The sequence below is a fragment of the Medicago sativa genome, chromosome 5, assembly GCF_051527215.1.
Source record: "Medicago sativa cultivar Bolivia chromosome 5, Bolivia_mono, whole genome shotgun sequence".
NCBI classification, from domain to species: Eukaryota; Viridiplantae; Streptophyta; class Magnoliopsida; order Fabales; family Fabaceae; genus Medicago; species Medicago sativa.
In genome coordinates, this window is record NC_140753.1 from 73969768 (window position 1) to 73984671 (window position 14904).

The 14904-nt window shown below is 37.7% G+C and overlaps 2 protein-coding genes across 2 annotated transcripts; both read left to right on the forward strand.

Annotated features, from left to right (window-relative positions):
• The first annotated feature begins 1752 nt into the window (after nucleotides 1-1752).
• On the forward strand, nucleotides 1753-14468 carry LOC146924892 (uncharacterized). Its single transcript, XM_085711902.1, has 8 exons — nucleotides 1753-1934; nucleotides 2055-2166; nucleotides 2255-2418; nucleotides 6795-6826; nucleotides 9099-9519; nucleotides 9690-10618; nucleotides 10739-11941; nucleotides 12056-14468. The coding sequence occupies exons 1-8, from the start codon at nucleotides 1753-1755 to the stop codon at nucleotides 13714-13716; spliced, it is 4704 nt and encodes a 1567-aa protein (XP_085568028.1). The 3' UTR covers nucleotides 13717-14468.
• Nucleotides 5743-6646, forward strand: LOC146924893 (uncharacterized). Its single transcript, XM_085710529.1, has 3 exons — nucleotides 5743-5948; nucleotides 6062-6349; nucleotides 6424-6646. Exons 1-3 carry the CDS (start codon nucleotides 5893-5895, stop codon nucleotides 6644-6646), a joined length of 567 nt encoding a protein of 188 aa, XP_085566655.1. The 5' UTR covers nucleotides 5743-5892.
• Nucleotides 14469-14904: the final 436 nt, after the last annotated feature.

The window sequence follows — 14904 nt, forward strand, 5'->3', positions numbered from 1 at the left end:
ATTGGTATTTACATCACAACGGTTTTTCATAGTGTTTTAGTGGGCTCATTTTCATATTGGGCCTTATTCTTTGTCCATTGTCCATTTATGATCCATTTATTTGTTGTTGGGTCAAATACTCTGCCGATGGTTTTCATCTACTTCCTGATTCATTATTCATTATTCTCCATTTCATTCTTTCAATTTGCCGATGGCCTTCTCCGCCGAGACTTAGGGCGAGGATCCGTTTTTCTTGCATCCGCCCAGCCTTTGTTCGCGGGTTCTTCGATTTCTGTGAGTTGTGGTTCGTTCGTTCCCTTTGTGTGCGTATTTTCTATCCTCTGTTTCTTTATTCTGGGTTTTTAAATTGGTTGTTGATGGCTATGTTTGTTTTCCTTTGCATGCAACTGGCATTACGTCGGTCTGTGTTTATGTTGTGCATCCTTAGTTCGTGATTTGTCTTCCGTTTCCTTTGTGACTTGATTGGTTGATTTTGTCTCCTGGGTTTCGTTGTGTTTGATGAATTAATGTGTTTTTTTTCAATCCCTCTGTTACTTCTCGAGGGCGATGTTTGCTGGTTCGATCTATTGGGTTGTGTCGTTTTGAGTTTGTTCATCTTGCATGTTCATACAGGTTCTTTGCATTTTTTGTGTTGGATCCCTTATGTTTGTTGCTGTTTACATTGCATTGTTCCTTGGATTGTGGCTTTTTTTTCATTTTAATAGCTCTCTACTGATGTTTCATTTATTTTATTTCTTCCTCTGTGTGTGTCTCTGCTGATTTTACTTGGAATGTTACTTGGCGTGGTCTTTGTCTGCCAACCTATAGTGTTGTGGTGTTTTGATTATTATATCATGTTCGGTTTGAAACATTTCCACCGTGCTTTAATTTTATTTTCGTTTTGGAATTTTATTTTTTCTTTGAAGGATAATCTTCACATGGTTGATTTCTGTGTGCTGAAGGAGTTTTGGATTGTCATTTATCAGTTGTATCAGGTATATCAGGTGTGAATTTATATTTTATTGATTTACCTAATTTGGGTTTATTTAAATGTATTTGCTATTTTTTCGTATGATTTGCATAATGGTATTTTTGTGAATATATTGTCTGAGAGGGTCTTACCTATTACCCCATGCGTTACATTTTCCTGCCACACGGTCCTGTGCACTGCAGATTTGAAACAGTCCAAATCCTTTCATTAAATGCTTCTTATTTTGTGTTGTACTATCTGTATCCTATTGGCCACATCTATGCCTGTTATTGACCTGCAGCCATATGGTAGATTAGTCTGTTCTCCCATCTTTGTACAATTTTTTGCCTTTGTCATAGTCCTTTATGTAGTATAAAGGTAGGAATAACCTGCATATCCCTTTTTTGTTAGTACCACCTACGCTATTTTTTATCTGTTCCTAGGATCTACAAGCGGGACAAAATGTACTTCATTTAATAGTTTGGATGTCCAACCTTCTGACCTCATGTGACCTACAATTTGTGTACATGCAAACAATATTTCATTTTTCTTTTGTACGAACTAATGGCCATTCATGAGTGTCCATTTCATCACAATCCTAAACACAAGTGTTAATTTAATTTAATATAATATTTATTTTGTTTTTAAAATGCTTATGTCTGTTTTCTGTTTTTTGGTTTTTGTTAATTTTTTTCCTATTTATACCCATTCATGAGTGTCCATTTCATCACATCCTAATCACCCCCCCACACATATATTTACACTTGTGTTTGTCACATTTGTTCAATATTCAATATTGAATCATGTCTAGGATGTCTGAGATTGTTGGTTTGGATGATTTTGTTTGTCATAGACCCATTATCAGTTTTGCTGATTTAGTCAAATGCAAGGATGATGGTGTGTTTGTTGTAGTTGCATGTTATCTTGGTATTGATGAGGGTGTGGATAAATGGATTGATAACCAATTTTCTACCTTTGTACCAAGGTGGGGAATGCTAACATTATCTGAGTTATCTGCATGTTCTTTTATTGTTTAGACTTTTGCAGTGATGTTTTATAATATGGTTGATTGTTATTGTTATTAACAGTTTCAAGTGTTTTTTAGATTTAGGCTACGTGTTAGTGTAGGGGATTTCCACTGCGAGGCTCCTTTCCTGTTGCGTGATCTCATTGTTGAGCGCTTTGCGCCGCAGACCTGCAAGATGTTGATTGAGATGGTGATCTAATCTTATCTGCTGGTTTATTTTGATTTAGTTTGAATGTTAATTTTGATATGTACAATCATCGTTTCTCCTTTTTTTGTAGCCAGAAGCGTCTTCTCTGTATCCCTCGGAGATGGATTCGTTGTTTGCTGATCCTATGATTTTTGAAGTTGCCAAAAGTTGTGGTGATTCATCTGGTGGTGCTGCCTCTTATGAGGTTCTGGATGTTTTCACTCATCACTCATTGTTTGATGTCTTCCTTAATCCGATTCCCTACAATGCAGGTGGCGAACTTGAGGTGTGTTATGCTTAATTGATTGTTAATGTTTGTTTTTTGGTTACATTATTTTGATTATTATTTGTACTTTTCATATGCAGGATTTTATTTTGGATTCCTTTGTGGAGAGTCTGTATGAAGACTCCACTGTTGACTATGAAAAGATTTTTGGAGCTGATGAACCTCACTGTGATGCATGTCCGGAAGATCCGATTGCTAATTCTTGCTTCGAAGTTGGTTCCACCTCTCGGGCTGATGTTGGTGACAAAAGGAAGATATCTGATCTGTTGGATGATGCTGATGGAGAGGATTTGGATCTTGGTGAGAGGGTGTCAAGGGTTAGGAATGTGTAATGTTGTTAGATTTGGGTTAGAAACTTCTGGTTTGATCTGTGTGTATGTTGCTGGGTCGTGGGCAGCATGTATCCCCTGCTTTGTGTATTTTTCTACCATCCTTTGGTTTTTTCCTTCAATTTGTGATGTGTAATAGTGCATGGATGTGTCCCGGATCTTATTATGTGGGGTTCATTCTATTTTGTTGTTTCGAAATGGAAGAATTTCCATAAACTTTGTAGTTCCCTTCTTTTATTTCTATTAATGGATGATAGATTATTTTTCTTTTATTTTGGTAAGCATTCTTTAACTTTTCTTCTCTTTCCCTTTTCATTTATTTATTGTTATGTTTATTGGTGTATTTTTTCTGCCTTTGTGGGGATCTTCATTTCTTCCCTTTCGTAACTTCTTATAATGGCCATGCATTCTCTGTTGATTCTTTGAGATGATGGGCTGAATCCCTTTTCGTTTTTGGATAAGAAGTGCGATTCTGAAATTTAGAATAAGAATCTCTTATATCCTAATTTAGTATTATTTCTCAGGTGTTGGATTGGTTTGTTGCTTGAATGTAGGGTTTTTAAAAATGATAGGCGACGCACCTATTGATTTCCCATTTGTCGGTTCCATTTGTTGTTGTGAAATTCTATTAATACAATCAGGTGATGATGATTTATTCCAGACTATGTTTTATACTGTTTATTTTTCTACGATATATATATGTAAATTCGTTTTCTTATTAAAATAAGATCTATAGTCGTGATCTTAAAATTGAGATTCTATAGTGGTGATCTTAAAATTAACATTCGCTTAGATTCTAATTTGACTTTGTGTCATAGGTGTTGGATTGGTTTATACCTTATCGCACGAGGTTTTTAAAATGAGAAGTGCTGCACCGGTTGGTTTCCCATGTATTAGTGCCATTTGTTGGTGTGAATTACTTTGAAATCCAACCAGGTTATGATGAATTTTGCCAAATCTTGGATTATCTTTTTATTTTTCTTTTTATTTTTCTTTTTTTTTTTGCATTTATATTTATGAATCCATTTTTTCCTTTATACAAGATCTATGATTGGGATTTTAAAATTAAGATTCTCTTACTTTCCAAATTAATATTGTGTCTTAGGTGTTCGATTGTTTTATTGGTTATTCGAAAAATTATCTTAAATGAAAGGAAGCCACGTCGATTTGTTTCCCACGCATCGATGCCATACATTTGTGTGAAATATTTCTTAACCAAGCAGCTGATCAATCTTCTTATTGAACATTGGATTATACATTTTTTTATTCTTATATGATATATTAATGCTGGGTTTAGGTGATAAGAATTTGTTTTGTAGGATTGAAAATTGTAATATTTTCCGGGTGATTGAAGACCAAGGTATTACGTTATTCCGATTTAATTTGAATTAGTTCTATATTCGAAGGTATTCGTTTGGAAGAGGATGTACTTAAACAGTGAATTCTATCAAATGTTTGAGATATATATCGATTGTATTTTATTAGAAAATTAAAGAATAGTTATATGGCTGTCATGCAAACTTAACATAAGATTGCTTTATGTGATAAGAATTGTGTCATTGGTGTTTAATCTCAGTGGTAAATATGTAACTAGAAACATGTGAGGTAGGTAAATTTATAACTACAATACTTAAGGTGAATTATATTTTAATCTATTTGTTCATTGTATGAGGATGCATATCCACAAAATCTAATCAGTCTAGATGTCACTTCCTATCTACCCTTTCCATGCTACAGTATTGAAATATTTAAAATATAGCATCTTAGTGCCCTTTTCGATTTATATTTTGTTTGTACAGTGTTTCACGTCCGTTGGGTCATGGTTTCTATATCTTTGGCTATATATATGGGATGCCACTCATCTCTTCCAAGATAACACTACCTTCAAACCAAACCATTTATGTTCCTGCTCCATGGCTGTTTAAGCACTTTTCCCATTCTTAGCTTTCATGTTGACTGTTCTTGCTTGAAGCTTCGTTATTTTTTTTCCAACAAAACTTCACTAAAACCTCTCAATCTTTTACGAGATCACGAAAATGATGACACCTTTCCATGGTTTGATGTCTCTCAGAGCTGGTAGGGTTGACTGGAGGATCAAGGTTCGTGTCATAAGGAAATGGAACGTTGAGAGTAGTTTCTTTCGTGGAAAAGTCAGCAGCATTGAGCTGATCCTGCTTGATATTGATGTGGGTTTACACACCATGCATGACTATTTTGTTATTTGTTTATTATTTCCATGTTATTTTGTTTTTGGCTAGGGTTTCTCCTTTTTTGACTCTGTTGTGTTTTTTGGTTGTTAGGGCAACAAGATACAAGCCACCATTCCACACCAGTGTGTTCATCTTTTGGGTCATCTGTTCTTTGAGCATTCAGTTTACATCATCACCACTTTCCAAGTTCTTGAGAGTATGAGTGGTTCTTTTGCAACTGGAAACAGGAACAGGATAACCTTTCGCCTAAGTACAAGGGTTGTTCTAGATGATAGCTTTCTCATTCATCAATATGGGTTGACTTTGTCCAAGACTGATGAGATCAACAGACCAAGGGTTGATCCTGCTCGCTTGGTTGGTAGGTGTTTTGTTATTTGTGTTTTTATGTTTTTCCTCATTTTTGTGATGTGTCATTTGCTATATCGTTTCGCGTTTTATTGTTTCAAAAGATTTCATTGGTCTCTTGACTGCGCTGCACTACGAGTGTGTCTCTGATGATGTTGAGGGGTTGATAACTGTTGGTAAGATTGAACTCACTGATGAGAGGTACACTTTGTTTCACATCCATTTTCTTTCCCTTTTGTTTTTCTACTTTGTTTAATAATTTTTGACTGTTGAATGTTTTCTGTGTTGTAGGGGAAGTTTGGAATGTGAGTTGAAGGGTGTCTTTCTTGCTGAGTTCAGAGAGCTTTTGAGAGGATCTTATCATGGACTACCGGTTGTGGTATTGCAGTTTGGAAGGGTTAACCGGGAAGGAGGTTCGTATGGTTGTTTGTTTTTAATTGTGTTTGGGAGTTTAAAATTTATTGCATAATGAGTTTAAACCTTTTGTGTTTTCTGCCCTTATTTACATGTATGTTTTGACTTAATTTTAGCTTATTCTGTTCTGGAGGGTGTTAAGGATATGACCAGGCTTTTGTTTAACCCTTCCATAGCTGAGTATGTCCAGTTCAAGAGCAGGTGTGTCTGATCCCTTGAATCATTTGTCATCTTTGTAGGGTTCTTATTGTTTGGCCATGATTTGTTGTTTCTTGGTTGTTTATTATGTGCTTTTTACATTTCACTATGTTTAGGCTTGTCCTATCCAGCGGTCGGCTCCGTAGGGGTGTTAATCAAGATCCGATGAGGGTCGCCATCGCTGATCAGCTTGAATTCAACTGTCTCTATCCGTCGAAGACAATTGCTGAGCTTGTGAAGTCATGTGAGACCGGACTTTCTGTCGTCTGCGGTGATATTGTTGGGTGTTTTCAGGTAGACCAGTGGTGGTACGCGATGTGTGATTGTGGGAGCTGCATGAAGATTCATAATGGACTCTATACCTGCACTATGTGTGCCCGTACTACCTTTGGTGTCAAATCAAAGTATGGTTTTTTATTTATTAATTTTATGCTTTGTCTTTGTCTGCTTTGTGTTCTAACGCATGCGATGTTCTTAGGTCCATGCTGAGAGTCGTTGTCGATGACGGTGAAGCCACGGCCACCTTTGAGCTTCCTGACTATCTGTTGCAGGGAATCACTTCTCTCAGTTACAATCACCTGGTGAGGCGGGTTGTTTATCTTATTTATTATTTATATTTATTGGTCAATGAATATTTCCTTTCACCGTATTGGTCTTATGTGTTTGTCTTTGGTTTTGTTAGGGTGTCAAATATGCTTTGAGCAAGCCTGGTCTAGAGGCAATGAAGAGGAAGAAAGTTCTCTTCATTGTTAAGAAATTGCAGAATTATATTCATCTGTCTGGGCATCCATTCGAGGTCATTCGTCTGACTAACGATGAGGATATTATTGGCTGCTACAACTCCCTTGGGAAGAACTACACCCCAACTAAGGTAATCACGTGTCCTATATGTTTTATGTTTCCGAACGATACATTTACGCGATTTTTTAATGAGACTATAGATTGCACACTAATGTCGTTGAAATTTTCAAATTCCAGTGTATCTTCAAACCGTGTGTCGATGATATCTCACCCGCCTCTGCTTTGATCCCTGGTGCAAACTATGGTTTTGGCAGGTTTCCTTCCTTTGGCTCCTCTCCAAGTGGATTTGTTGTGGATGCTTCAGCTGGACCAAGCACAAGTGCTCCTCCATCAGTTCATAGGAGGGATCTTCTGCCTACTTTTCATGGACTTCTCTCTGTTGAAGAAGCTGCTGGGCCTTCTGTCTGATCCTTAGTATGTTGTGTTTAGTGGATCCTTAGTATGTTATGTTTAGTGCCTTTTGTCTGATCCTTAGTATGTTGTGTTTAGTGGATCCTTAGTATGTTATGTTTAGCTAGGTGTTGCAAACTATGGTCAACTATGATCATCCCCTTGCATGGGGTACTATTTTGTGGTTCTTTGCTATCATGTAGTTTATTTCGGCCTTTGTTTTGGTGTTGGTTTGTATCCGAATATTTCAATATCCAACAAGCCATGTCTGTTTGGTCCACCATGGCTTCGTTAGCATGAGATGGCATGTTGGATGTTTGTTTTGTATCTGCAACCATATGATTAATATATTTGGCCATGGTGCTATGTTTGTGTTACGTCTATTAATTGTTTGTTCGATTTGTTCTATCTATCGCTGAATCTTCTCATGTTATAATTATTGTTTATCGTGCTTGGTCCGTCCATTTACCAAAGGAGATGATTGGTGTCAAATTGAGTGATTTGAGACCAAGATGCTGTATTTATAGACTTTTCTCTCCTCTCTAAACGAAATTGCGAGGTTTAAAAAACTGCCATTGTTTACGTGTTTTGTTGTTTCTAATCCACCTATGTTGATTTTTTTTACAAATTTACCTGGTTTCTTTTTTAAACTACATTCTACCCTTCACAATATTTATATGTCATTAATCTATTTTTCATTTTCTTCTCAGTTGCCAATATGCAATCCAATGTTGAAATTGTTGATATTTCTAAAGTTGCATTATTAAACTTTTAAAACGGTTCTGCAAAGCTGAGGTTTCCTTCTTTTTTTGGGCAGCAAAAAGTGATAGATTATCTTATTTCTACGTCCTTCTTCTGCACCACAGACACTATTTTTTTACTTTGCCTGACCTTGGTTTGGATTGTAGTGGTGTGGTGAAGAGGTAAGTCCCCTCTGACAATTTTTCCTTTTCATTTGCTTTTTAGAAGGTGTTCCAGACCTCTGTTGTGTTGGCAGATGTGTGTCAGGGACATGTACATTAGACTGAGATTCCAGCTACTCCATTTAGCCAGCACCTTTATCTCATTCATGCAGCTTAGACGTTGCTTATAAATTGCTTTACTGCTCAGTCGTTGCTATGGCTTGCATGTAGACTGTAATATTGCCAGTTTCTTCCTTTTATGTGTGGACTGATATCAGTGGAAGGGATGAATACCTTTGAACTCTCTTCACTTGCTTCTGAGGCAAAAAAAAGGCGATTGGAGAGATATAATAAGTTGAAGGCAAAGAGGGCCAGAGTTGGTGCTGTGGATCCAATGCCAGGTATTCCATTATAACTATGGATTATATGTATTCATTATTTTTCTCCTTTGGTTTAACCTGTTCTTTTGTTCCAATTCTCAAGTATTTTATTCACCTCATTGAATAAGATTTGTATCTTTTGGCTGCCTGGTGGAGTTGAAGTTTCTTTTTATTTGTTGTTGAAGTTTGTATGATCCGTAAGTGTGCTCCTCTTCTCTCCATTGATGTTCTACCCGTGATCCTCGTGTTTGTTTTATTGGACAGGGTTCTCCATAATGACTCCGATTGATTCTTTGTTTGTTGATATCTCTGCTGGTGTCGCCAACAATGGTTAGATTATATCTATCTCTTATTATTCTTCATTTTGTTCGTTGGGAATTATACTAGGTCATGCATTTGTGTTTAAATTTTTCACTATGGATTGTGTTTGCAGACCAAGGTTTCACTGTTGGCAGTGGATCAAGCAGTGTCCCTCCTGATCCAATTCCTCTGCTTTCAATGGAGTTTTTTTATAGGGGTGAATTGCAAGGTTATATCCTGTTTGTCATGTACATTTATTCTTGAAGCTTTTCATTCTTAAAGTTTTTAATTTTCTGTTGTTTTGCATGATTTTTTTCCATTTGTAATTTATAATATAATGTTGGTTGAACATTACTTTGCAGATTACATAGATGTTGGAGATATGGATGTCGTGTGTCAGCGATGTAATGCTATGTTTTGGTATGGAGAACGTGCGCAGAGGTGTGGTTCCACTGCTACTCCTGATGCTTCCATATGTTGTATGAAGGGGAAGATCACTTTGCCATCTATGATTGAACCTCCTCCTTTGCTTCGCAGTCTTTTTGATGGTGGTCATCCCAAGAGCTCTCATTTTATTGCCAATGTTCGATCGTACAATAATTTGTTCTCTTTTACTTCTATGGGGGGTAAAATTGAGTCCGGTTTGAATCAAGGCCCGGGTCCTCCTCATTTTGTTATCTCCGGTCAGAATTACCATCGCATTGGTAGCCTTCTTCCAGCTGAAGGACAGCGGCCCAAATTTTGTCAGCTCTATATATATGATACAGAGAACGAATTAGCCAATCGTCTATCTCATTTCAGGTTAATTTATTATGTCATTTACTGTTGTAGGATCAATGGCTGCAGTGTTTGTTTTGATAGTTTTTTATGTTGGTTGTTTGTGATTTATTCCTTTGTTTATTTTTTTTTGCTGAATATGCGATGATGTCATTTTAAATTTCCTTTTTTGTTGTTTGTTTGTTTTGATGCAGTGGTCGTTCTGAGGAAAGTGGTCTTGATCCTTTGTTGATTCAAGAATTGTTGACTATAATGGATGAGCACAATAAATTAGTAAAGATTTTTAGAATGGTTCGTGACTTTCGTGCGCTGAATGAAAATGTGCCCGTTCGTTTGAGGTTATTTCGGAATAGGAATTTTGATTCTCGGACATATAATGTACCTGATGTTGACGAGGTTGCAGCCTTAATTGTTGGAGACTTTGAAGATTCTGAAGATGGTAGAGACATTGTTGTAAGGGAGAAAGATGGCATGTTGCAGCGTATTCATGAGACTCACTCAAAGTATATTCCTTTACAATATCCTCTCTTATTCCCCTTTGGTGAGGATCAATATCAAGAGCACATTGAACGTAATGAGTTGACCTCCACTGGGACTGTTCAGAAACGTGTTCGTGTGAGTGTGCGCGAGTTTGTGGCATTTCGTTTGCAGGAGAGGACTCTTGAGGATTCTGTCCTTTTTTTGGGCAAACGCCTCTTTCAACAATTTGTCGTTGATATGTATTCTATGATTGAGTCACAAAGACTTTCTTGGGTTAGACAGAATCAAGCAAAGATAAGGTCTGGTTTCTTGGCTGGTTTGGAAGAGGCCGTTAGTCGCGGTGACTCTGATGCATCGTCTATTGGTTCTAGGGTTGTGTTGCCAGCATCTTTTACTGGGGGTAGGCGGTATATGTTTAACAATTGCCAGGATGCTCAGGCGTTGTGCAAGAGATATGGATATCCAGATTTGTTTCTCACAATTACCTGCAATCCAAAATGGGTTGAGATCCAACGGCATCTATCTAAGTCTGGTAACTATGCATCGTTTAGACCAGATATATGTTGTAGAGTTTTTCATCTTAAATTGCAAGAGATGATGTCTGACTTTCGTAAAGGAGAATTCTTTGGGAAAGTTATAGCAAGTGAGTTGCTATATCTTTTATTTAATTTTTTTTGCTGATTATTTTTTTCTGTTTTAGATATGTATATTTATAAATATAGATTGTTGCAAGCCTCTTAAATGTATTTTCCCTTTTTTGCAGGTATTTATACTATAGAGTTCCAAAAACGAGGGTTGCCTCACGCTCACATATTGTTGTGGCTTGACAAGAAGGACAAACTTGATTCAATTTCATCAATTGACTCTGTCATTTCCGCCGAGTTGCCCGACCCTACCCTTTATCCAAAGTTATATTCTGCTGTCACTGGTTTCATGGTTCATGGTCCTTGTGGGTTTGCAAGGCCAAATTCACCATGTATGAAAGATCGTAGGTGTTCCAAGTTTTATCCTAAAAAGTTCGTTGCTAGAACTTCCTTTGATGAGAGTGGTTATCCAATTTACCGAAGGCGTGATCTCGGTATTGTTGCAATGAAGAAGGATATTCAGTTGGATAATCGTAGTGTTGTTCCTTACAATCCGACTTTGATTATGAAGTACCAAGCCCATGTAAACATTGAATTTTGCAATAGATCTAATTGCATTAAATATCTTTTTAAGTACATTACTAAAGGGGTTGACCGTGTCACTGCTACTGTTGAAGCTGGTGGTCAAGGGGATGTTGATGAAATCCAGCAATACTACGACTGTAGGTATTTATCTCCGTGTGAGTCTATTTGGAGGATACTTGCATTTGATATTCACAGTAGATATCCACCTGTTCAGAGATTGACTTTTCATCTTGATGGGAGGCAGAGGGTTATTTTTGATGATGATGCCGATCTTGAGGACGTCGTGGCTTTTAATCAAGAAAGGAATACAATGTTTCTTGCTTGGATGGATTCTAACAAGGAATCTGAACTTGGTCGATCTCTAACATATACACAGTATCCGAGCATGTTTGTCTTCAATGATCGTAATCGAACATGGCAGCCACGTCAAAGGGGAATATCCGTGGGACGGTTGACCTTTGTGCCTCCGAGTAATCGTGAGTTATACTATTTACGGTTGCTTTTGAATGTTCAAGTAGGATGCACTTGCTTTGAGGATATTCGCACGGTTGAGGGTGTTGTTTTTGAAACCTATCGGGAGGCCTGTGGTGCGTTGGGTTTATTGGCTGATGACCGCCAATTCATTGATGCTATTAATGAGGTGGCAGCTGATTCTTCCGGTAGTAGTGTTCGCAAGATATTTGCAAATTTGCTTCTGTGTTCTTCATTGGCTGATCCATTGAGAGCTTGGGAAATGACATGGATGTCTTTGGCTGATGGCATCCTTTATCAGAGACGACGCATTTTAAATTTGCCAGGTTCGTGTATGGATGAAATGCTAATGTGTTGACTGATCTTTTCCTGCATGTTCTATTTTTATCTATTGTTTGCTGTTATTGATCATTGATATCGAAATTTTTCTTTTTTGGTAGATCTTATTATATCAGATGAAGATTTGAAACAACTTTGCCTGGTTGAGATTGATAAGTTGCTTAGGCTTAATGGAAAAACCTTGGATGATTTTGAGTCCATGCCGAAGTTATCTTCTGTTGTTGTTGAGGTGTTTGACAATGTTTTGTTGGCCAATGAGTTAGGTTATGATCAGGATGAAATGTTGACAAAGCATGGTCATTATTTCTCAAATCTAAACGAAGGCCAGTTGTCAGCTTATAATCAAATTGTTCATTCTGTTGAGCATAATTCTGGTGGAATGTTTTTTGTGTACGGTTACGGTGGCACGGGAAAAACTTATCTTTGGAATGCTCTTTCTTTTCGTTTTCGGTCTGAGGGTAAGATCGTTATTAATGTCGCATCGAGTGGAATTGCGTCACTTCTTTTGCCGGGTGGAAAGACCGCACATTCACAGTTTGCGATTCCTTTGGTTTTGGTTGAGGATTCTTGCTGTTTGATTGAAAAAGATGGTAAAAAGGCCCAACTGTTGACCATGGCCAGCCTTATAATATGGGACGAAGCTCCTATGATAAATCGGTTGGCTTTTGAGGCTTTTGATAGGACCATGCGGGATGTTATGAATAATTTTATTGATGGAGCTTTGGATTTACCATTCGGTGGGAAAACAATCGTGTTTGGTGGAGATTTTCGTCAAATTCTCCCCGTTGTTCCTAAGGGATCCCGAGCTGATGTGGTTCATTCCACTATTAATTCATCCCCCTTGTGGTTAGGTTGTAAGGTGCTGAGGTTGACACAGAACATGAGGCTTCAGGGCGTTGGTGATGTGCATGAAACTGAGATGCTTCGTGAGTTTGCAGCTTGGATCTTGGACATTGGGGATGGGAAGGCTGGCGATGTTGCTGATGGGGAGGCTGTTGTTGAGATTCCAAATGATTTGTTGGTTGAAAATTCTGGTGATCCAATTGGTGACATAGTAGGTGCAACCTATCCTGGTCTGATTGAAAATATGTTTGATGAACGATTTTTCCAGGATCGTGCTGTTCTTGCACCGACACTAGACCTGGTTGAGAAGGTAAATGATTACGTCATGGGTCTGATCCCTGGTGATGAGAAGGAGTACTTGAGTGCCGATTCGGTTTGTAAATGTGATGATGACATTGGTGTTGATCATCGTTGGATTACAACGGAGTTTTTGAATGACATTAAATGTTCAGGTATGCCTAATCATAAGCTCATCCTGAAGGTTGGTGTTCCAATTATGTTGCTTCGAAATGTTGATCAAGCTTCTGGTCTTTGTAACGGCACGCGCTTGACTGTTGTATCTCTTGGAAAAAATGTGATATGTGCGAGGGTGATTGGAGGTACGCATAACGGTGAGGTTGTTTACATACCTCGGATGAATCTTATCCCATCTGGTGCCAATGTCTCTGTTACCTTTGAGAGGCGTCAGTTTCCATTGGTTGTCTCCTTTGCGATGACCATAAATAAGAGTCAAGGGCAGACTCTGTCTCGAGTTGGTCTTTATCTCCCAAGACCGGTCTTTACTCATGGTCAATTGTATGTGGCGGTGTCGAGGGTTAGTAGCAGAAATGGATTGAAAATCTTGATTACTGATGAGAATGGAGATCCCTCAAGTTCGACGGTTAATGTTGTTTATGAAGAGGTTTTCCAGAAGATATGAATTATCCTTGATTTTTCCATCAGGTAAGTTCTTTTTGATTGAATTCTTCTGCTCCTGCCTGATTATGTGCTGTTATTGACTGAGTTTTTTTAACTCAGTTTTCTATTGTTGTTTTTACTCGCAGTTCCTACAGTTCAATTGTAATCAAAGCTGTTGCAGCTATTGTTGTTTGGTGTATTTCGTGTTGGTTGTTTCCTCAACTGCAGAATCTGTTTGGATTCTTCCCTTGACTGTTTATGTTGTTCCTTCTGCAATTTGGCTTGGTTTAGTACGTTGGTTCTTCTGCCTGCTTTAGAATTTGTTTTGGATTCTACCTTAGAGTGTTTACGTTTTTCCCTCTGCAATTTGGTTCGGTTTGGTCATTCCCGTTTGTTACTGTTGTTTTCGTTGATCAGATGCTTCCAGTGCAATGTTATGAGGTTGTTTTATGGAGCTGGAACTAATAAGATGCACGTTACTTATTTTGGTTAGGATGTGTTATTTGCTTATAACGAATTTATTCAGTTATGGATATTTTTGAAATCTTTGTATTCATCTATGGATTATGGATAACGTGCAGGTGTTATTTGATATATTGTTGAACGATGTTGTTGATAACGTGAAGATATTATTTCTTTATCGATTTTATTTTATTCGACGAAATCGGTTATCTTTTTTTTATATCGTGTCGTGAGTAACATTTGCTGCAGCTTCCAATTCACTGTTTTTGTTCAATTGGGATAATTATTCATTTTTCAACGCAGTATAGATATTGATATGTCACTGTTTGAGAAACATCACAATTAATCGTAACCCCGTGCAAGGGCACGGGTAAAACACTAGTAGATCCACATTGAGAGTGGATTGATCACTTACTGGTACATGCCAATTGGTTCTACTCGTATGTTGATCACTACTACTAGGCACACATATCCGATGATATATACTTCTATTCAGGATGGATCAAACGTGATGCTCGTTAGATGGTCCGTTATCTTCCAAATTAAGACTTGCATCAGTTTAGATACATGCAGACTATCTCGAGGCATCCAATTGTATTCATTCTATCTACAATGACCCGAGATCAAGTAAACATTTAGCATGCTCGATATTTAGGTCACATGTTAGGAGAAGAGGACCGAGGTAGCCGTGTCATGGACCCATCCTTACATGATACCGGTGCACGAAGGAAAGTTGTAGAGGACAAAT